At 30.5% G+C, this 22,657-nt stretch overlaps 4 protein-coding genes across 11 annotated transcripts; 2 read left to right on the plus strand and 2 right to left on the minus strand.

Moving 5' to 3' along the window:
• The first annotated feature begins 417 nt into the window (after positions 1–417).
• Positions 418–7,472, plus strand: LOC113865298 (NAD-dependent protein deacylase SRT2). Of its 2 annotated transcripts, none has more exons than XM_027499760.1 (11): positions 418–576; positions 1,355–1,397; positions 1,511–1,754; positions 1,897–1,962; positions 2,778–2,823; positions 3,394–3,554; positions 3,646–3,775; positions 5,015–5,179; positions 5,723–5,850; positions 6,742–6,841; positions 6,926–7,472. In XM_027499760.1, exons 1-11 carry the CDS (start codon positions 526–528, stop codon positions 6,974–6,976), a joined length of 1,185 nt encoding a protein of 394 aa, XP_027355561.1. In that variant the 5' UTR covers positions 418–525; the 3' UTR covers positions 6,977–7,472. The 2 variants fall into 2 exon arrangements, 1 of the variants encoding a protein (XP_027355561.1); XR_003504980.1 differs by having other exon boundaries at positions 435–576; positions 6,747–6,841; positions 6,926–6,951.
• Positions 7,473–8,185: 713 nt separating this feature from the next.
• On the minus strand, positions 8,186–9,716 carry LOC113865320 (RNA polymerase II transcriptional coactivator KIWI-like). 4 transcript variants are annotated; one of them, XR_003504981.1, is made up of 5 exons: positions 9,406–9,715; positions 9,202–9,307; positions 9,032–9,104; positions 8,568–8,590; positions 8,186–8,426 (listed from the first exon to the last, which is right to left on the minus strand). XR_003504981.1 is itself a non-coding variant. In XM_027499787.1 (4 exons), the coding sequence occupies exons 1-3, from the start codon at positions 9,535–9,537 to the stop codon at positions 8,556–8,558; spliced, it is 273 nt and encodes a 90-aa protein (XP_027355588.1). In that variant the 5' UTR covers positions 9,538–9,716; the 3' UTR covers positions 8,186–8,426; positions 8,518–8,555. The 4 variants fall into 4 exon arrangements, 3 of the variants coding, with proteins under 3 accessions (XP_027355588.1, XP_027355596.1, XP_027355609.1); XM_027499787.1 differs by lacking the exon at positions 9,032–9,104 and having other exon boundaries at positions 8,518–8,590; positions 9,406–9,716; XM_027499808.1 differs by lacking the exon at positions 9,032–9,104 and having other exon boundaries at positions 8,193–8,426; positions 9,406–9,578.
• Positions 9,717–13,212: 3,496 nt separating this feature from the next.
• On the plus strand, positions 13,213–16,390 carry LOC113852587 (vacuolar protein sorting-associated protein 20 homolog 2-like). The gene is made up of 6 exons (XM_027482900.1): positions 13,213–13,542; positions 13,833–13,985; positions 14,688–14,840; positions 15,118–15,201; positions 15,807–15,933; positions 16,017–16,390. Exons 1-6 carry the CDS (start codon positions 13,441–13,443, stop codon positions 16,040–16,042), a joined length of 645 nt encoding a protein of 214 aa, XP_027338701.1. The 5' UTR covers positions 13,213–13,440; the 3' UTR covers positions 16,043–16,390.
• Positions 16,391–16,995: 605 nt separating this feature from the next.
• Positions 16,996–20,034, minus strand: LOC113849182 (farnesylcysteine lyase). Of its 4 annotated transcripts, none has more exons than XM_027478906.1 (6): positions 19,428–20,034; positions 18,833–19,006; positions 18,018–18,377; positions 17,705–17,880; positions 17,566–17,610; positions 17,353–17,439 (listed from the first exon to the last, which is right to left on the minus strand). In XM_027478906.1, the coding sequence occupies exons 1-5, from the start codon at positions 19,956–19,958 to the stop codon at positions 17,607–17,609; spliced, it is 1,245 nt and encodes a 414-aa protein (XP_027334707.1). In that variant the 5' UTR covers positions 19,959–20,034; the 3' UTR covers positions 17,353–17,439; positions 17,566–17,606. The 4 variants fall into 4 exon arrangements, 3 of the variants coding, with proteins under 3 accessions (XP_027334687.1, XP_027334694.1, XP_027334707.1); XR_003502081.1 differs by having other exon boundaries at positions 17,362–17,439; positions 17,534–17,606; XM_027478886.1 differs by lacking the exon at positions 17,566–17,610 and having other exon boundaries at positions 16,996–17,439.
• Positions 20,035–22,657: the final 2,623 nt, after the last annotated feature.

Raw genomic sequence — 22,657 nt, forward strand, 5'->3', positions numbered from 1 at the left:
ATTACAAATAGTAGGAAATGCTTCATTCATTTTTTTTTTGTGTGTTAATTTTTTAAGCTTGACAAATAGAAAAAATAAATGGAATAAAATGAATAACTATTTTTTTAAATCAATATATTATAATTTTTAGACTTAAAAATTATATTATAATATCCTATACTTAAATTAAAATTAAGTGTGTGTGATAAAGTATTAAATATAATGAAAAGAAGTAAAATTATTATTTTATTTTATTTGTTTGTTATTTAACGATTACTCTTTATAATAATTTTTATAATTTCGAATTGTATTACTTATTTAAATTTAATCCTTCCATGTTTTTTCACTTAAAATTATTTAAATAAAAAATATAAAATAGAGATTGATGATTAATTTTTTCAAAAGAGGTATATAAGATGATGTTAAAGGCGGTGAAGTATGCTACGTGGGAGTAGGTGAAGGTAATGGACCAAAATGGAGCGTTAAACGCAAAGGGACAATGAGATCGCATGGTTGTCGACGACGCGTTCCTTCCTAACAGAAACAATGGCCGTGTCTTTACCTCTTCGTTTCAATTCCCCGTCTTTTTCTCTCTCTGTAAGTTCTCTCTCTCTCTCTCTCTCTCTCTGCTATATCAATAATGTTATTATGTTCCTTGGTAGTCTCTATGGTTAAGGCTAGTTTGTTTTATAGTTAAAAAATCAATTCTCGCAATTTTCAATAAAATATGCATGTTTTAATGAAAAAATGTGATTCGTATTCATTTATCCACTGTCTTAATTATATTCAGTGGCTTAAAATTAATTTTATCAAGATCAATTCTTCTCAACTTTATATCAAAGAGACACTAAATTAAACGAGAAACTGCTTGAAGGATAGGGAATGCTATTATTACGCACGTTTCCGTGACAAAGGCCTTATAATATAATGAATGAAATTACGAGCAAGTTGATTTCTATTTCAATTTTCTCCAGTTACAGTTTCCAACTTATTTGCAATACTCTATCCTCTGATTCATAACGTTTTGAATAACACACTATAGAGTCTAAAATATTCACTTCCATTATCAATCTCATAAAATAGTCATAGATTTAGCTCCTCTAAAGTAAGGAGTTGTGTAAAGTGAAATAGTGAGGCCTTATACATCGTTGATTTGAATTCATGTATTTTTTAAAAACAATTAACTTTGTAAAAAATAAATAAACCCTCATTTTCTCATTTTATGCATCCCCTCACTTTAGAGGAGCCAAATCCAAATGTCACTGACAAATCAGCACCAAAAGCAATAATGTATATACTGTTATATCAATTAACTTCTAACTGTTGAAGCATATAATTGACTTTTCATTAATGTGGTTTTTATCTAAACATGCAGTCTCTTAGGGTTGTGAGGAAAGTGATAGGGAATCTTATAACAGGCAAGTATGCTCCTTCTTCCATACAAGCTTCTTTTCTTGCACTTCTACGGACAATTGTGTTTATTTGACTAACTGCAGCATTGTGTTTCTGCATGTTAATACTTTGTCCATAGATGTTGTTCAACCAAGGAATGAAAAGTGGCACTTAGCGAGAAGAGGTGGAAGACTCATATCGTTTAAGGGCTGTGTGAAGCTTGTACATACAAATTGCCGAACATCTATTCCTGGGACCTTGCCAACGCCAAGAAATGATGAAAAGGCCTTGTCTAATATCTTGAGGAATAAGAATGCAGTTCCAGATGCGGATCCTCCCAGTATAAAAGATGTTAACCTTTTATATCAATTTCTTGACCAGAGGTTAATTTTCTTATTCTAGACAGTTTTCAGTTAGAAGTATATTAGAGCTCCATACATACTGTAGATATAATGACAGTGATTTGATAATTTACATTTTGTAAATTTTGACAGTTCCCCACTGAATTTCAATTTTAATGTACAGTACCAAGCTCACGGTATTGACTGGAGCTGGAATTAGTACAGAATGTGGTATCCCCGACTATAGAAGGTTCTGGTTCTTCTGTATACTACTTTATAATACTTGAGTTCAACAAATGATTATTGAGCAACATTACAACATTTTTGTTATGCACAAAATTGCTGCTTTTTTTAATAAAATTGAAAAAAAATTCACTATTTAATAGTGTATTTGTTGGACCTTGTAAATTTTGTGGATGTAGCACTTATAAACTGATGGCAACATAAGAAGATATTTTGGCCATGTTGTAGATATTGTTCTTGGAGTCATAATTGTTACAGTATTTCATCAATTTTTTATGGATCCTACCATTTCCTTTAATTTGTTAAGAGCTTATTTTTCTTTTTATTAAGTATTAACAAATGTGATGAGATATGTACGGGCCTACAATCCTACATATATTTAAAGATTATTCAGAAATTTGTTTGCTTTGTAAGTGATCTGAGATTTTTGGTCATTGGTGACTTGGTGTTATGTGTTTTCTGTCAACCTTTATAAAAAAAGAGATCCATAGGCATCTTTATGTTTCAACTTTTTTCATTTAATAGTAATAATGCTGCATCAACAAAGAGAGCCAGGAAAAAGGATTGGAGGGGTCGACCACCCATTGCACTGACTGTTTAGCAGTGCTGATTATGATCAGTATCCACTCTCATTTATCCGCAGAGTCAAAGAGATGTGCCATTCTTGTCATTTGTAAAGATTATATGTGCTTTGTCCTTTTTGAGTTTGATATCTTGAGAATATGGAATGGATCACTAAAATTTTTTATTCATGATGCTAACTATATATTCCATTTTTCTTGTCTTTTCTTTTCACTGATAACAATTTATTATTTATTGCAGCCCCAATGGAGCTTATAGTTCTGGTTTCAAACCAATAACCCATCAGGTGATCTAAAAGCATTTCAACCTGATTTGCTTCTTTTATTGTGCCATGGTAGGAGGGCCTAGGTAAGATAAGAATATATGGCTAACTGAAGTGAAAAAAAGGTTTAAGGATATGAAATCATAAATCTCTCACATTTAGATATCATGTTCCAGTTGGTTGCTTTAATGACCTGAGATTTCTAATCATTTTTAAAATACCACAAATATTATGGTCCAATGTGGGAAAAACCACACCATGTCTGCAGCATGTTGCTATCTATGGTCAAAGTTCCTAGAAAGAGAGACGTCTGAGTTTTAGTCAACAAAAGAGGATATCTGTATCTTCACATCAGGAGAACATAGGGCAAACAAAATTCTCCATCTACAGAAGGACAAAAAGACTTAAATTATTGATATGTTTTTAAGAATATGACCTTAGTGTGTGCCTATTTAAATGTGAATGTTTATGGAAAACGACTTTGATTGAGAGAAAAAAAATCAACTAGAGCCTGCTAAAAACAGTCATGTCTCATGAAGCCATCTGATCTTAATATGTGTTTAAGTTCTCCTTCCTTTTGGCTTTATTTAAAAGGAGTTTCTACGGTCAATTCGATCTCGAAGGAGATATTGGGCCAGGAGCTATGCTGGATGGAGGCGATTTACGGCAGCACAACCATCTGCTGCCCATCGTGCTTTGGCAACAATGGAGAAAGCTGGCCGGATCAATTTTATGATTACCCAAAATGTCGATAGGTATCTAATTATTTATCAATTAGACTTATTTGGAACACTTAAGATATTACATACAAGCTTATCCTGGAGTTTTCTCATATCTTGTTCTCAGGCTGCATCACCGTGCTGGTAGCAACCCATTAGAAATACATGGGACTGTATACACTGTAATTTGTATAGATTGTGGATATTCCTTTTGCCGCAGCTTATTTCAGGACCAGTTGAAGGCCCTTAATCCAAAGGTTTGTAGTTTTTCCTTAAAGAAAAGTTTGTGTTATTCGATGAAAAAGTTTAAGAAGCAATTTCTATGTTGGAAAAAAAAATGCTAATGAAGTGAATTTATGATTGACAAAGTCATGATATTTGAAAGATCCAATTCTTTATCCTAAGGAGAAAGTATATTATCATGTGGAAAGATGTAAAACTTAGACATGAGACATAATGTGGCTCTTGCTGTTTTATAATTGTGTCTGTGTAAGAACTATTTGTCTAGAGGTATGGTTCCTTTGGGTTGGTTTTGCTTGTGATAAAAACTTTCCCTTCTTTTCTCTTTTCTTAAATCTGAGGAGAGATGTCTTAGAAGAAGAACAGTGCTGCAGTTGGGTACTCATTCATCTGGTGTGCTACATGGGGAGAGCAGTGGTCCCATTAGATTAATGCATTCATTAAAAATTGTGATTGTTGAGAAAATACATTCATTATAAAATAGAGAGAAAAGTATGGGAAAAGATTAATATAGCCAATGATGATTCCAAATGGTATGTGTATTAATAATACAGGCTGTTAAACCTCATGTTTAAATGACACTTGCAGAACTACTGCAGGAAACTACTTTTTAGAAATTAAACTCGTCAAACTTTCTTGGAGGACTTACATTATTTTCTTATATTTCTTCACATTACTTATTAAGATAGGAGATAAAAAGACATTGAGTGGGTATACCATCTTGAATCTTGCAGATGTTACTACTGTGGCAGGGGTACAATTACAACACTAAAAATATATTAAGGCAGTTAGTTGAATTTTCTTAAGATTTACATTTTGTATGTTTAAATCATTTATATATTTCTATTACAAGTGTCTAATATGTGTCCCTTGTACTGAAACACTAAAGCAGGAGGACATGACTTGCATCGTTACTGTGGATTTGAAAGAAAAAATATATTACTTCATAATTCATTTTATCAATCCTTTAATGAGAAATGCTAGTAATACAGTCTTTCAAACACACTTTTTATTATTGGTTAAAATTTATGAAAAATTACAAAAATTATTTAGGTTTCAATCTTAATTTAATGATTCTTCATCATATTTTGTTAGTTTCAAATAAATTTCAACCAATAACAGAGTGTGTTAGAAAGAACGTATTAGAACTGTGTTTTTGGCACTCCTCTCCTTTAGTTCAGTAGTTTGAATTTTTGTTTCCCAATACAATATGGCTGCTTACATCTGTTCTGAGTTCCCTTTTTCTGATAAACCAGTGGGCAGAAGCTATTGAAAATTTGGACCATGGAGACCCTGGGTCAGATAGGAGTTTTGGCATGAAACAAAGACCTGATGGTGATATTGAGATTGATGAAAGATTTTGGGAGGAGGATTTTATCATCCCAACCTGTCATAAATGCAATGGAGTTCTCAAACCTGATGTAAGCCATCTAGCTTCTTTCAGTTGAAACATTTGGCTCTTAGTTGTCTGGACACTTCAGCCTGTTTATTTTATACAGAATTATTGTTCTTCATTACTTAGCTGGTAATAAGTGAGGGCAAGAGAAGTATAAGAAATATAAATTAGTACTCTATTTATAATTTATATTTCTGAAACACTGAATCTATGGGCACCCCACTCCATCCCTCCTGCAGATAAATGAAAAATAAAAACGAAAGAGAAGATTATCTTGAAATATTGCATGTGTTGAAATACAGCTACTGAATAGACGACCTGTTTGTTCAGTTCTTCTCATTGGGTGCTATGTCTCTTATCAGCTGGAAGAAACAGACTACTATTTTTTTTTCAAACAAATTTAGTTATTCTATGGACATAAAAATCATACTTAGCCTCGTCTGTTTGTGTGTGTGACCATTTTGATTTGTTTCCTATTATGCTAGTGATATGTAAATGCTTAAGTAAATCAACTGTGAAATGTTGACAGTGTTTGTCCTTAATGATCTCATTGCAAATAATTATGAAGGTTGTCTTCTTTGGTGATAACGTTCCCAAGGACAGAGCTGATATGGCAATGGAAGCATCTAGAAGATGTGATGCTTTTCTTGTACTTGGGTCATCGCTGATGACCATGTCTGCATTTCGACTTGTCAGGTAGGCTCAGAATTGCTAGATCTTTTGGTTATGGTGTTGATATTGTCTAAATTCTAATATTAGTATACACAATAATAATATGTGATTTGCATTCTGCAACATGAACCTAGGTCTTTTGGTTATGGTGTCAATATTATATAATTATAATATTAGTATACAAAATAATGTGATTTGCATTCTGCAACGTGAACAGAATTACTAGGTCTTTTGGTTATGGTGTTGATATTATGTAAATTCAAATATTAGTATACACAGAAATCAGAATAATATGTGATTTGCATTCTGATAGAAACTAGATATTCATGTTTCACTTCTTCTAATTAAATATTTGCTAAAATCCAATGTTGGAGCGAAACCCTTCATCATATTGTCAATCATTCTTAGCAATCGTAAGTGCTTCCCTTAAGATTCAAAGACAATGTAGTTTCTAGATAGATTGATCTATTTTAGAAAATGATTGTTGTTGATGCCACTCCTTATAAAATTGACATGCAAGATGTACTTTATTTAGAATTTATGTAATGATATTAGCCTATCAAGTTTTACTTGAGGATGAATAAATATTTGATAGAATAGATATATACTGAAAAATTTAGGGTTAGATATTAGAATAGCAGAGATTAGTTGTGACTTCTGTTACTTAATGTGGGAATAAATAAATATAATGATTTTCTAACAGTAAGTTCTCTTTTTGGTTGCTGCTATTGAGAATGAGTAACATATTTAATTACCATTTCTAAGAAAAAGTTGTGTTTGGAATTAAATTTCAAAAGTCTGATTTTAGGAAGAAGTTTGTATTCCTGAACTAGCAGTGAAATATTTTTCCTCCACCTGTGCTGCATTGACTGGCTGTGTATCTGACATGATTGGATTTAAAATATATTTTCTCAGGGCAGCTCATGAGGTTGGTGCTGCTACTGCAATTGTGAACATAGGTGTGACACGTGCTGATGATTTTGTGTCCTTGAAAATCAATGCACGATTGGGTGAGGTATGACTGAAGTTGATCTTAACTAGCTATTCTGAATATTGCACATTTTATGCTTCAAATCTTACAAGTGTTGCATTGTTGCAGATCCTGCCAAGAGTACTTGACATGGGATCCATAAGAGATACGATTTTATGATGAAAAGATGAATCAAGTTACATTTGAACCCTTCTAGTCCACTTGCCCAACCCTCACCTATTTGTGTTGTTCATTTATGTCTGAATAGTGACAGGGTTTCAATGTACATCTAACACTTCGTCGATTCTGTATATGCCAGTTTCCACTGTCCACCTTAAGAAATTATGAAGTGATGCTTGCAGGATTTCAATACAGGAGCAGATGGTTGATGTTTGTCATGCTGGGGTTTTAGAAGTAAAAGCCGAGTGGTGCCGGTTTCAATTCATTGATTAAATAACTTCTGTTGAGGAAAGAGTCACACTTAAGTTCTCGTTAACGACCTACTGAAAAGTTGCTCTAAATTCAGTGACTTGCATTTTTTCTCATTATTCTTGTCACATGTAATGATATTAATGAGAAATTCAGTACAGATGTTAAGCGATATTCATGTTCTCTGTATTGGAATGAACATTTTTTCATATTATCTGCCGGTTAGAAGAAACACGTCAAATATCATCACAGGCTCACGGCTCCTTAAAAACACGAATGGTGCTGCTTCACTGTGATTGGATATAATAAGAGAGTATATATTTGAATAGTAAAATTACTAGATTATATATATTTAAATACTAAAAAAATAATTTAAAAATAATGTAGAATTGTAACTAAGTAATTTTTATATTTAATAAAAATAAATAAATTACATGCCTTCCAAGAAAATTTTAAAAAACTCTTAAATTTAACTTTATATATTACCCATATTTTCGCTCATATTTAACTCTTAATTTAATCATCATTCATTTTTCATTTCATATTCTTTAAAATTTTACAATTCTTTATCTAAACACAATCTACAAAGCTTGTTCACCTTTAATGTTTGGCAAAAGGAATAAAAAAAGTATTAACTTAAAAGACGTTATTGATATCTTCTTAGCAGAGGTATTTAAAACACTCCATCGTGATTGTTTTAACACTTAATGTAATTTTTTCTTAAAAAATGAAGAAATTTCCTTAATTAACGCATTTTCTACCCCTTTTTTGAGAAAACTTCCAAGGCATGCCCCCATATATTATTTCTTTTATTTTCATGCATTTCTCTTTCTCCAGAGGCTATTATTCCAAACAAAGGGTTAATGACAAACGCGTTTGTTGGCAATATAAAGATCACTAACTACAAGCATATATGATATATGACTGATCAATTTCACCCAAAAAGAAAAAACAATCACTGATCGATCACTTTACATGCATTAGTAACCAAAGCTTAAAATCCAAATCCTACGATACCAACCTACGGATTTGATACTTAGGTAAATACATCACGTGACCCTAAACTGTACTAATAATCCAAAAAAAAACTAAAACCTGCAGGCCACCATGCAGACTAGTGAATCGACTCCACATCCATTTCCTAAGAATTCTCGTTAACTGCCTTGTCAATTTCTTCAATGTGATCACGAAGCACATTCCACTGCATACACAAAGGAAAATTAATCATCGAATATTTGCTTCAAAATCATTTGTTCTAGACCTTTAGAACAACCAACAGATTCGAGACAAGCATTGAAAAAAACTTGTAAATATACAACATCCATATAGTTTAAAGATATACCTGGTCCATGGTCAATGAGATACCTGAAAACAAATATTAAAATGTCAATGTAACCCACGTTTACATTTATAATCACCATAAAGCCAACAAGCACCAACAAACAAATGTCAATACACAACATTACAGACTTGCAATCAGTATGGGTCCATTTTTACGCACAAAATGACAAGAATCATCTGAAAGAGGCACAGCTCCTGTAACTCAAAACACTAAGAAACTAATTACAAGATAACAGTATAAGTTCCATACCGCTCTCAATGCCCATCAAAAGCAAGGAATTCAGTTGAAAAGTGAAAATTAACTGAAAAGGTACATATCCAGTGCAACTTGACCCAATTGCATAATTATCAGTTTAGTCCACTCATTTAAGGACCAGAGAAACAACACAAACAAGGAACATTACACATCAATAACATGTTTAGGTATTTTCAAGGCCCAAATGAAAATTAGAGTCATGGCATCACCTATCTACGTGACAGTAGGAACTGAAACCATCATCAGCTTGAGCATCATATCCTATTCTTTAGTTCAACTTAACTACCTCCACAAATGAAGCATTCCGAGACAAATTTAAAGTACGAACGAGCATTCAAATTTTAACACAAAAAACAAAACGGCATTCAAATAGAATAACCTTTTCTGCCAGGCATTTGCTTTCCATCTTTGAGGTAATATTCACGAATGTCAACAACAATCCTTCCTTGCCAATTCCTCACGGAAACCCTCCTGTTCTTCGAAATCTACATTTCATTAAAATAAATTAATAAAATAACAAAAATTATATATATGTGTGTGTGTGTGTGTAGAAGGAAAGCCCTAGTATGGCAGATGAACCAACCTCGCAGACGACGATGGAATCGGGATCGTCATCGGAATCTTTCTTGAATGACTTTTTGGGAGGCGCGTGACCTTCAGAGTCGCCTTCGGAAGCAAAATCAGGTTCCTCCCTCTTCTTCCCCTTTCCAGACATTTCTAGAAACTTCTGAGCCTTCTGCGTGAGATGGAAGATGGAATCAAAGCAAACAGATATTTATATTTATGGAAGAATAAAATAAAGAGAGATGGAGAAAAAGAGAGCCAAAAATCAAAACCTAGAAACCCTTTTGGCGCCCAAATGCTACTCCTAGCCAATCCAAGAGCCACTACTTAGTACTCACAAGGTGTTTGATGGACTGTGTGGTTGAAGTTCGCTTACATTCACTTTTTCGCGCTTTTTCAATTCTTTTTTAGGTGCAATTTTCCAGTGTTAAAATTGTCGAAAAAAAGTGGAACTTTCAGTTAAAAAAATAAATAAAATGTAACAATAAATTTTGTGTAATTTTCATTGCACTTTTACGATATTTTGAGAATAAAATTATTTAAAATTAAAATGCTAATTCAAACTTAAACGTATTAAAATTTGTGTGCTAAATTAAAAATTCGCAGTCATTCATGAAGCTTAAAATAACTTTGTAATGCATGAATAAAATAACCTGTTTATAATATAAAAACTTGTTTCTGTTAATCAGAATAAAACATTTGAAGACTTTATTTATAATGGTAATTTTACTTTTTCATACAAATGATTGTTTTTATACAATTTCCTACTTTCTTGGTAAATTTTTACACCCATTTGAGAGCGATAAGTAATTTTATTTCATCCTTTATGAAAACTTGTTTAATATATGTGTGTGTCACTTTTTCTTTTTTTTTCCTAGTGTGTCTCATTTTTCTCACTTATTTCAAAAGTTATTTATATATCTTATATATATATATATATATATATATATATATATATATAATTATTTTGAAATTTGTAAATATTTTTTAATAATTTTTTCTCAAATAACAAGTTTCAATGTTTTTAATAAATTTTTATAGAATATAAGATTAATAAATCTAATAGTTAAATTATTTTGTATTATTTTTATAGTCATGTATATTAATTTTTTTATCATTTTAATATTTGTAAGTATAATAACTAAAATTAATGTTTATTTATATATTAAAAATATATTACACGATAAAATAAAGTAATATGATTAAGTATTAAATCATTTTATTTTTTAAAAAATTATAAAATTGATATATTTAACAGCAACTTTCAAATCAATAGTTGAATTTGTCGATCTAATATTTTATTAAAAATTATTAGTTAGTATAAATGTTTAAATTTAACATCTAATATCAATAAATCCTAACTCATTTAATATAATTCATAAACTATCATTTAAGAAATATGTCTCATAAATTATGAATGAAGATACATCGTTCCTGTATTTTACTCATCATTCGCCCTTTGCATAGAAACCATTAACAAGCAATATTAAATATGGATATATTGGATTATTGTAGCTGGGTTAACCTTGAGTGTGAATTTAACAATATAAAAATATTAACTTTTATTAAAAAAATATTACACTAAAAATATATAAGTATATTTAATAATTTTTAAAATAAAATCTTATTATTACTAGATCTTAAAAATAATTCTAAAGGTTGAAATTAATATATTTATTAGTTTCAATTAGTAATTTGCTTCCTTAACTTTTAGTTTTGTCATTTTACTCATCTAACTTTTTTGAATTTGGTTCTTTTTCTATATGATATTCTAACTGAAGAATATTTGATCCAATTACTAACTTAGTTAATTTTGTTTTAATGTAAAACTTCAAGTTAGTAAATAATTTGTTAATGGTAATTAAAAATTAAATTGACTCACTACTTATATTTCGTAACACATAAAAATTTACGTATGTAATTTTTTAGTTAGTAGATAAGGATATTTAAGACAAATGATATTAGAGAAGTACAAAATATACTTATTCTATAAAGGCAACTTATGCTTAACTCAACAATTTGAAATACAATTATTTACTGATTTTATATATTTATTAGGTTTAGAAGTTGTCAATAATACAAAAAGATTGATTTCTTATTTAGTTAATGTCATGAATCTTTAGTCACTAATGTTTTATATCATTATTATAAGTTTACTTTTTCAAACTCTTGTCTTAAACTTGTAGACATTATTTATTATTCTATAGTCCGTCTTTACTTTAAAAGAGTTTGATTTTGATTAAGATATCGTTTTGTCATTGTAATTTCTATAATTTTATTGTTACTTAAACTACTATCTTAATTTGGTATAATAACTGTATTTTTTATTTATTCATTATTTAGTGACTTTGGCATTGGAAGAATAATATGTTTTTTTAGAAGAAATATTAAGTATTTATCATATTTTGAATTTTATTAGTTAATTTAAAAATAAGTATTTTATGTTTATTTTAAAAAAGTTAGTCATCCAATTCATATATTTTTTGAGAGATATTATGTGATTCACCGTTTTTTTAGTACTATAAAATTAAATTAATGTGAATAATAGTTGCAGGATAAATCATATGAATAATAGTGTATTATACAAGACTCTAATGATAAATGGCTAATATGATTTACTTATTTTGATTGCAATGAATCAATTTGCTATGTTAAACTGAGAGCATTATTAATTAGAGTCTTCAATTGGCTGGTGATTTCTAAAATTGATTATTTATATGTAATAATTCTTATTTTAAAGAAATAAAGAATAATTTTTTTTAAGTGAGTCATATTTTCAAAAATATTCTTTTCCTCATGCAAAACTTATTTTATATACTCGTTCGGTATACTGTTTGTGAAGTTAATTTAACATCTAACAAACTAACTCGTTTAATATTTTTAACTGAGATTTTATTTTACCCTCTCAAAATATTTTAATTGCAGTTTCTAAAGTTATAATTTTAGACAATTTTTTTTTGTTTTTTTCTCTCTTTACAAAAAAAAATATACATAGTAACTGATGTATTTTGTACAAAATCACGTGAGAGTTATTAATTTTAAACTTAAATAAAATAATACAAAAATATTTTTGATTTAATAGAAACTACTTTTAATTTGGTCAAAATTATAAATAATACTAAACCTACAGAAGCAGATTTATAATATTTAGAAATTACAACATAAAAGAGTTTTATCTTTTTAAAAATAATATAAATAATGATATTAAAATTCACTTCCTAAGAAAATGACTATTTCCATTACAACTACTAACTATTTCACTCACTTCTTTTAAAAAAAATGATAAAATAAGTTGTTATAATTCATAAATTTAAAAAGAAATAAAATTATTTTGTATTTTAAAAATTACTTTTTCTCTTGTCTATTTAAAGAAATTATATTTAAAGTTTTAATCACTTTTAATATAATGTGATTAATATTACAGAGCATGTCAATTAACTAGTAAGAGGTTTACAACGGTCTCGCTTTAACCCGATTTAGTGAAGGATACACATTGTGTTTAAAATATTTGAGCTTTGTTGATTACATCATTCTTAAATTATTTAACTTTTCATCCCCTCCTCTTTAATAAAATAAAAAAAATATATCTATTTTTCTTTCTTGGTTTTTCTTCTATTGTAATTTCTCATATCTTTTAAAAAAATTAATAAATTAATAAACAAATTAAAAAAACTAGGTTTCTTTTATAGATTATGATATTTTTGAAAATCTGATCCAAACATTTAAAAACAACAAAAAACTGATTTTAAAAATTTGTATATTATTGTTTTTTATTGTACAGATAATCGAAGCCCGCAGGCCGCAACTATAATGAATAATGGTATTCTCTTTTTGACTTTTCCTACGTTGGCCAGGCTGTTTGCTTTTGCGAAGGAGCAAAACCCTGTGGAAGTGTGTGTCTTCTGCAACAGAAAACTGAAAGTCCAAAGAAAAGAGGTTGAATTGGAAGCTTTGATTATGATTATTGAAATATGAATACTCGGTTTCTTCTATGATCGATCCCAATTCCGCACAGAATAAGGAAAGTGAGTGAAAAATCAAATCAGAATAATCGATGGGTAATTTGTTCGTGAAGAAGCCAAAGGTAACAGATGTCGACAAAGCAATCCTCGCACTCAAGACCCAGAGACGCAAGCTCGCCCAATATCAACAGAAGGTAAATTTATTTTCTTATTCTCAATTTGGTCACTGTAAGATACTAGGGATTCTATAAATTTCCTCAGATTTTCGTTTTGTTACAAAAGAAAAAGGAAGAAATTTTGGGCCTTTTGGGATCCTTTCATACATAGCTTGAATGAATTAAATATTGGGCCTTGTGAATGGGCAGAGATGGTTTTTAGAGTACACTTTTAATCAAAATGGTGTAGTAGGATGGGATTGGGTATGTGTGTTTGAATCTTAATTGCATTTCTTTTCATTCATAATATGGTTTCTTTTGTTTTCCAGCTTGATGCTGTTATTGAAGCAGAAAAGCAAGCTGCACGAGAATTGATTCGTGAAAAGAAGAAGGATAGGGCGTTGTTAGCATTAAAGAAAAAAAAGGCACAAGAAGAATTGTTGAAGCAAGTTGATACCTGGCTTATAAATGTCGAGCAACAAGTAATGGTTTATTTTGGGTTTTTTTATTCTTTGTCATCTTTTTATTTCTCTTCTTTGTTTTTGTTTCTTTTTTGTCCAATAGTAATAATTATATCGTTACCTGTTGGCAAGGTTGTTAAACCGGAGAGTTTATGTAAAGGTATGAAGTGTTCATGATAAGAGTTTACTTCATGAAAAAATAACATTTAAAATTAAAAAAGGCACAATAATGAAACAAAGCACAATTACTAAGTTAAAACTTAAAAGCATACTTAAATAGCCAAATCATATAATGACAATGTGATTTTGGTGCCCTAATTCCAAATTTGTTTTTTTGCAATTTGGTGAGAGGGAAGAAAAGTGGTTTGGGGTGCCATTTTGGTGAGAAAATGTGATTTTCCTGTTGTTTTGCTGAACATGTGGAATCGAATGTAAACTCATGAATTTATCCAAGTTTACATGCCGTTTGACATTTTTTCTTACCTGTGATCATTAATACGTGGTCATAAACTCATTACAATTTTGCTAGTTAAAACGTGAGATTAACAACTATGCCTGTCTGCATTGACTGTCTGTGTCTGTGGTGCCAATTTAGTCCTTTTTTCCCTCCTGGTGTCATGTTCTTGTGTTCAGAATAGATTATTGTGCATCAATGCTGCTTTCTTTTAGCCTGATTATATACACCTAAAACAAATATGTTGTAGACTTACTCTTCTGGTTCAGTTAGCAGATATTGAACTGGCAAGCAAGCAGAAGGCTGTGTTAGAAAGTTTGAAGGCTGGTAGCGATGCAATGAAAGCCATACAAAGTGAGATAAACATTGAAGATGTTCAGAAACTTATGGACGATACTGCTGAGGCTAAAGCTTATCAAGATGTGAGCTTGACTTCACCATTATGCTTACTCTTGCTGCTTTTGAAAACTGATTTTCACACCTAGATTCATTGTACTAAGATTTTTCTCTTTTTCTCATGTCGAGGGGCAGGGAATGGGAGGTGGGGAATAGGGTTATAATATAATGGCTTGATTGACCTTTAAGCAGTGTGGCTATTAATATTTGGCTGCTAATTTTCGTTTGTCAATTTCCATTTGCTGTCTTTCTGTTTACATTTGATGCTCACCGATGGTTGCCATAATTTTGTTGTATTTCTAGGAAATTAATGCAATATTGGGGGAGAAGTTATCAGCAGAAGACGAGGAGGAGATTTTAGCAGAATTTGAGGACTTGGAAACCCAGGTATATGGATTTCCATTTTTTGCAATTTGCATTAACTTATACTCACTTCAATATCATTATCATCCATTCAAATTATTCCAATTTAACTATTGGTTTAAACATGGCAGTATGGAAGGGACATATGTTATATGCTTCAATTTAACCCTTGTCACATAATGTACCTCTTTGCTAGAGGAATGCCATTGGCATATTATTACAGTATTACCCAAGGGTAATAGAGAGCTTCTTCATTTGTAGGTTACATTTGACTTTTGTTATATGATGAACGAGTATCTAATATTATTTGTGGCATGTGATTTACCGATGAAAAGACATTTACTGCAATTAGCCACATAATGTAACTGCCTGGCTGTTATGCTGCCATCAGAAGCATAGAATTCGGTTGTGCATCTGCCTCTTAACAAAGTTTTAAGCTAGTGATTGACTGAAGAGATCACGAATTCAAAATTAGGAATATGATATAAAATAAATACTCACATAAATTGTACCCAAGGCCAAGAAAAAATCAATCCTTAATCAAATAGGTTTCAATATGCAATAGATGCATGATGCCCCTGTAAGTTATTATTTCATGCATATTGACTGAATTCATATGTTGGCTTCAGCTTACAGTCCAGGATCTTCCTGAAGTTCCTACAGTTACTGAAGAAATCAGCGAAAAGTTGGACCTTCCTGATGTACCAACTAAAGCACCAGTTGCCAGTGATGCTGAAGTATCTACAAAAAGAAAAGGTATCTAATCTTCCCCCCTCTGTCCTAAAAAAAAGTGGAAAAAAATTGACTAACTGCTAATGACTGATTTGATTTTGCAACAGTTATGGAGGAACCATTGGCAGCTTGAAGAACTGTGTCCCAAAACAAGTCAATTGTTTTGCAAACCGAGGTGTACAATCTGGCCTTCGTATCTGCTTGTATCCTTACAAATTCTGTTGCAAATTTCATGCAGTTACTGGAGTTTGATTGGTTTACTATTTGCAGTAATACGTAATTTGTACAGATTTGCTTATACAATACATCAATTTTAACATGAATTACAGACTGAGGAAAACATATTTTTGTCTCTCCCCCGCTTAAGACAAAACTTGTCAATTATAATATTGACCAATTATAGCGTCAAGGATTACATACTGACGTTGATCCATACTTTATGTAAACTTAGCATGAATTTGAATCAGCATTAAGATTTGATAAACAGACAAACTGTCCAGAAATTGCTATTTTTGTATTGGCAACGTGTGATAGGTTGAATTCAACGATCTACCAATCCCTTGCTTAATCAAGCTCGATTGAAAAACTCCGTATTTATTTGGACCTTCAATTAATGATCAAAACCTTACATTTTGACAAGTATATTTGGATCAAATCCGTTAAATTAATAGATTATTACACATTATACCTCTACCCTGTTAATGGCAGCAACTTTTTTCCACGTTTTTTTAATCCACACAACTTGTTTCCAGTTAAATGTGTTTATAAAGACCGACACAATCGAGACGAATCCCCGTGAGAAATTGGAATCTTAACAATTACAGGCGGTGTACATTAATAAAATACAAGGGGAAAACGTAATAATTTATAGAAAAAAAAATTAATACAAAAAATGAATAAAATTTCTCTAATAAATTATAATTTATAATTTTCGATTCTTTTAAGAGTTCTGAGAAGTTATCTTATTTAAATCTTTTAAAATTTAAAAAGATAAATTATTTTTAACTTATGAAAATTTTTTTATTCAATTTTAATACTAATTTTTTTTATAAACATTTTTCCACAAGTTCAGGCAAGTATTTCTCTCAATAGATGATTTTTTATATACACAAACTTATTGGCGTGTTTATCCACGGGTGGGGAGAGTAATTCCTTATTGGCATGTATTTACACACTATTATAGCTTGTCCAGATTTTCAGATGCAAACAATATAAGATCTTACAACATTCAACATTAACCAGACTAATAATATCTTACAATCACTGTATCACAAATCCAAATGGGTACGCTCTCCTTCAGAAGCAGTCAAATTAGATGAATGCACAATTACTTTGCCGAAATATCTTGAGAGTATGAGTCGGGCAATATTTTCAGCTGCCACAGCACTTGTCTCCATGGTGCTAGCTGCATTTTCAAATGCATTAACGTAGTATAGATGCCGCCCGTCCAATATAAATGGTGCAAATACTTCTGGGGCGTGGTAATGAGGGTATGCAGCCCAGTTTATCCGAATTGTCTCCTTCCTCACTCTGCCATAGTTAGCAATCATTAAAAGATTACAAACTGGTTCAAGTTTTCTCTTATTCATTTTAGTGGGAGGGAGGGATACAGGACAGCACTTACAAAGCACAATAAATAAACATTAGGTTCCATACCTGATGCATCCAATTTGCACCTTATGGACTAATCCTCTTTTCTAACTAGGCAGGTTTATAAAGATTTTGGTATACAAATAAACAGTATAACTCAAGTGTCAAGGCACAGAAAAAATTAACTAACTGCAGATATTATTACCTGAAGATGCTATCCAACAATGTGTCTTCCATTGGTTGACGAGAGAATATTTTATAAGTGGATTCTTTCTCATTGTGCTTCTTAAGAACAGATATGCTTGAAAATGGTAGGTTAGGATCCTCTAATGTGCCCACAAGATCTGGAATTTTTGTTGCAGCCTTGAGACCAAAATATACCTAGTACACAGAAAAAGCATCTCCATTAGAAGTAGCACCAACCAACACAGAAAGAGAAGCATACCAGTCTGACAAAAAAAAAATCCGTACTGCATAATGTCAGCAAGTTTATGACCATCGGATCTCAGAATACTCACAGGATTTAGAAGGCCCCTGACAAAAGTTGCATGCGTGTGCTGTAATTTTCTCTCAGGAATAGAAATTGGGGGAACAAATTGAATATTTAACTCATCCAACGGTGTAGCAACCACAGCAACTTCACAGGTGTAACTGTTTCCTTTTATTGAGTTGAGTTCATAATAATCTCCAAGGTCAGTAACAGATTTTATTTCTTCATGCAAGTGTAATGAGACATCTGATTGATTAATCAATCCAGCAACCATTTGCCAGTTGCCTCCTTCAATGGACCATAATCCATCACCTGATCCTGCCAAAGAAACTGCACCAGCCAACCCACTCATGGACACACTCTGGCCATAATTAATACGTGTGATGACCTGCATAATAAACAGAACCAAAGTCCATGTTCTGATGAATTATTTCAAATCTCAGCCAATGCTCGTCTCAATAGGTGTGAGACCTTAGTACTATAGTATATAAGTAACATGTTACTCGCACATGAAATCATCACTACTAAATTGGTAAGAACAAGGTAATACCCACAACTCAAAACCCCAAAAAACTTGCCTGCTTCTACTTTCGAAGGTCTCCCCAAACTGGCCCCTCCTAAATAAATAATAATAATAATAACAACCGTTGTGATGTCACAAATGTATAGCATCATAATACACAAAAAACAGCTTTATAGTTTAGTAATTGTGAAACAGGGACAATCCCTTCACATACATAGCATCATCAGCATCACTGCTAAGCATGATAACCAAAGTAGGATTATAAGAAGATTAATAGCGACACTATGATCCATATTGAAGAGGATATTAAGAATTCTTACAGTGACAAGTTCATTGATCAACAAGGGAGACAACCCAGCATCAACCAATTCATCTCGCAAAGTCCTGCTGGTAAGATTATACAAACCAGCCCACTTCAGCATCTCATCCACAGTCTCAAAAACAGGTCTGGAACCAGGTTCCTCATAGTACTTTAAGAACCTACCCACAGTACTCTATATTACAACTTCATTAGAAAACAATACATAGTTATGCTAATAACGCTACCCACACACACACACACACACATCACTTTCATTAACTTAGCACAAATCTATTTAAATTGTTAATTAACTAAAGTTAATTTGTTAATTATTAAGTGTGTGTTTGTGAACGTCTGTAAACTTGAATTCAAATAAACTTGATTTGATTTTGTAAAATTGATTTTACTTAAAAGTTTGGTATCCAAACCAATTTAACTCAAAGGTGACCAAACATCAATTTTTATTTTTTTTCAGAATCAGATTACAAGAAAGTAAACGTGATTCTTTGACATTTTAACATTCATCCAAAGTCCAAACACAACTTTTTTATAAATTCTTTTAAATTTATTTTATATGCTCAAATAAACATAACGATTAAACTGACAAGAAATACCTCAACGAAGTTTTGCATCTTAAGAAGCGAGAAACCGTAGCGAACGAACATGAACACCGAATTAACGAGTGATACGAGAGTATTGACAAACGGAGGTTTGAGGAGCTCATCGATGATGGGAAGATTGCAACTAATCTTAACGGTTTTGAAAACGAACTTGTTCCCATTCCAAATGCCAAAAGAGAGAGATTCGGAACGAGGCAGTTTGACCTTGAGATTGAGAAGCTTTACGTAATCCACTGCGTACAGGTTCTTCGGATGGAGAATGGAAGCTCCGGCTTCGAAGGTCTCGCCCGCGACTGTGACGGTGCCTATGCGGCCACCGACGACGCCGTTTCGCTCGAACACTCGGATTTTGGTGGCGGGAGTGGAGTCCGGCGAGTATTTGCGGAGGAAATGGGCAACGGAAGAACCGCCGATGCCGGCGCCGACGATGCAGACGGTGGCTGTGTGTGGCGGTGGATCATCGGAGCTTTGTTGAGCACGGGCGAGTGCTAGAAAAGTCAACAAGAAAAGGAGTATCGGGTTCATCTTCTACAATCTTTCTGGTTATTGCTTCTGCTTTCAGGTGTTGCAGCTTATTTTGAATGAATTGTTTCATTTATGAATATAGTTGACATCGATAATATAAAATTTTTTAGGGCCTGATCTAATTATAATTAATAATTATTTTGGAAGATTAAAATTAACGAAAAATATTTTGCAGTTCAGAGTTAAGACAAAATTCTATTATATTTAAAAGGATTTAAGAATATGTTTAAATCTATTAATAACTGCACAGATGTAAGAATAGATATGATTATTTCTTACATTGGGTAACGAGGTTATTGTAATTTATAATAAGAAACTTATTAATATCAGTTTTTATAGTTAATTTTAAACGATTAAAAATAACATTTTTATTAAAGAAAATATAATAAATATTATTGTTAATAAAAATTTATATTTTTATATTCAAAATTAATTTTAAAAATTAAACTTTAAAAAACTGTTATAACAGCATATATAATCGGTATAAATAATATTCTTCCTTATAAAGATTTTGAAAAGAAGTTTTATTAATAAAAAAAGTTAGAAGTACATGAAATATAATATCTTAAGATTATGAGTAATACAAAACTCGCTCCTATCGGTCGATGCAGGGGAGTTTTATTTGCTAGGCTGTCATGTTCCTTTTATGAGATGAGATCTAAAATAAGTATTGCACTTTATATTTATTATTGGATAAAATGAATTGATTTTTTTTTGTTAATAATGAAATTAATTGAAACTGAGTATGCATTTGGTGCTTCATGGCATGAATATTACTTGTGATTTTGACCTTAACCTGTGGTTATATGAGACATTTCAAGCTTTGATTGGCCGGGCTCAGATCACCCAAAGATTTCTCGTGACATAACCGTAAAGAGAAGCTCGGATCCATGTTCACGGAAGCTGATCACCGTGCACCACCACATTTTTCCTTGTATATTTTAATTAAAATACAAATTATTTAATAAAAAAACTAAGAAAGTAATTTGAGAGTCTTTGGATTAGATTATTTTTAAAATTACAGTATGATTATTGATGAAATATTTATGTTATTATTCCAATGTGGTTCATGATTTAAATTACTGTATTTGATTATAATCTCGACATAAATTAAAAAAAATTAAAAGATAAATTTTAAATAAAATTATAATAATTTTAGTAAAATACTTTTACTTTTCTAAAAGAGCCTAATGTTATAGTTCATTTTGAGTCTCTGTAAATTTTGTACTACAACGCATATTGACCAAATGATATCTATTTAAACATGAAGTATAATCATCACGGTAGTGTCACGTTGCATGCATTCAAATACATCTAGGTAAATGTTTATTTCAACACTAATGATTGTAGTTTCTATTTTGAATTTATGTTCATGTATTATTTTTTTTACGTGTTTTATGTGTCTATTTGTATAATTTTACAAAGGGTTCACTCACATTATATATATTTTAATGCATTATTTTTATGACACACATACAGTGCATGAATTGAATTCACATAAAATCAATTCAAATTTATTTTAAAACTAATTGTACAGATTAGATTTTAAATTATTATTTTTTTAAATATTTAAAATTGATTTTAGTATTTAGATTTAGTTTAAAACTAATTTTAAATCTAATTTGTTTTTGTTAAATTTAAACATAGTTTTACATTAAAATTGTTTAAAATTCAATTTTTAAGATAAAATTAAATTTTAATACATTTGTAAAGTTGGTTTTCAAAGTTAAACTAATCTGTTATACTACATCATTGCATTAAATTAATACGTTTTAAAAAGATTTTAGTAATTTTTATTAATTATATTATACTTTATAAAAAAAGTATATATTATTATTATTATTATTATTATTAATTTTTTAACTATTTTTAATAAAATAAAGTTGATGATGAAAATTTAAATTAAAACTTATAAAAATAAATATTAATAATATTAAATAATAAAAATAACAAAAATTTATGTTATAATATTTAAAAAATTAAATTAAAAATTTAAATATAATAATAACAATAATGAATTTAAAAATATTTATAATATCTTTAATATAATCATTATATTTTAAGAATATATTATTTTAAATATTTAATCTTATAAGAATTAAGGTTAATAAAAAATAGTCCTAAACGATAATCATAAAAAAAATTTGTCAACTGATATAACAAAAGTCTAATAAGCTAAGAACATTAGGTAGTGTCTCCATGCAAAATATAAATTTGAATGAATAAAAAAAATTAATTTTGGAAACTGGATTTAAAACATTAATCTATTTAAAAAATAATGAACCAAAAAATAAGTTTAACATACATCCGATTTTTTGAAACCAAATTAAATTAGTTATGCATTAGACTTGAATAATTGAAATTTTTAGACCAACCCTAATGCTCATTATTTTAATGATGCACATTTAACTTACGTCGAAAACCATCCCATCAAATAAATAATTTTAACTATGTATGATTTTAGTAAATTGTGTTTTAGCCAAGCAGAAGGAAATCAAATAATGGAATGAAAGAGGATTGAGATGCTCGCATATGTAGTCATACAATCTGTTCTCCAATCACTGGAATGATAGACCCAGTAACAACTTTTGTGTGTCATAAATACCATTGATTTATGTAGCGTTATTGTGCTTGTTATCTTTTTTTCTTAGTCAAAATTGTGGTTGTAATCTAAATGGGGGCAAACCGAAAAGGGGTGA

Source organism: Abrus precatorius, unplaced genomic scaffold (genome assembly GCF_003935025.1).
Source record: "Abrus precatorius isolate BTA unplaced genomic scaffold, Abrus_2018 Scaffold10, whole genome shotgun sequence".
NCBI classification, from domain to species: domain Eukaryota; kingdom Viridiplantae; phylum Streptophyta; class Magnoliopsida; order Fabales; family Fabaceae; genus Abrus; species Abrus precatorius.

Bases quoted from the DNA above. Each gene is read 5' to 3' on its own strand.
- LOC113865298 (XM_027499760.1), top strand. From the start codon at position 526: ATGGCCGTGTCTTTACCTCTTCGTTTCAATTCCCCGTCTTTTTCTCTC. The intron at 3,776-5,014 runs GTTTGTAGTTTT...CTGATAAACCAG, and splicing joins TGAAGGCCCTTAATCCAAAG to TGGGCAGAAGCTATTGAAAA. The intron at 5,180-5,722 runs GTAAGCCATCTA...ATAATTATGAAG, and splicing joins ATGGAGTTCTCAAACCTGAT to GTTGTCTTCTTTGGTGATAA.
- LOC113865320 (XM_027499808.1), bottom strand. From the start codon at position 9,537: ATGTCTGGAAAGGGGAAGAAGAGGGAGGAACCTGATTTTGCTTCCGAA. The intron at 9,308-9,405 runs GTTGGTTCATCT...AATGAAATGTAG, and splicing joins ATTCCATCGTCGTCTGCGAG to ATTTCGAAGAACAGGAGGGT. The intron at 8,427-8,567 runs GTATATCTTTAA...TTGTGTATGCAG, and splicing joins TCTCATTGACCATGGACCAG to TGGAATGTGCTTCGTGATCA.
- LOC113852587 (XM_027482900.1), top strand. From the start codon at position 13,441: ATGGGTAATTTGTTCGTGAAGAAGCCAAAGGTAACAGATGTCGACAAA. The intron at 13,543-13,832 runs GTAAATTTATTT...TTTGTTTTCCAG, and splicing joins TCGCCCAATATCAACAGAAG to CTTGATGCTGTTATTGAAGC. The intron at 13,986-14,687 runs GTAATGGTTTAT...CTTCTGGTTCAG, and splicing joins TTATAAATGTCGAGCAACAA to TTAGCAGATATTGAACTGGC.
- LOC113849182 (XM_027478886.1), bottom strand. From the start codon at position 19,958: ATGAACCCGATACTCCTTTTCTTGTTGACTTTTCTAGCACTCGCCCGT. The intron at 19,007-19,427 runs GTATTTCTTGTC...GTTGTAATATAG, and splicing joins AGATGCAAAACTTCGTTGAG to AGTACTGTGGGTAGGTTCTT. The intron at 17,881-18,017 runs GTGAGTATTCTG...TCTGTGTACTAG, and splicing joins TCAGGGGCCTTCTAAATCCT to GTATATTTTGGTCTCAAGGC.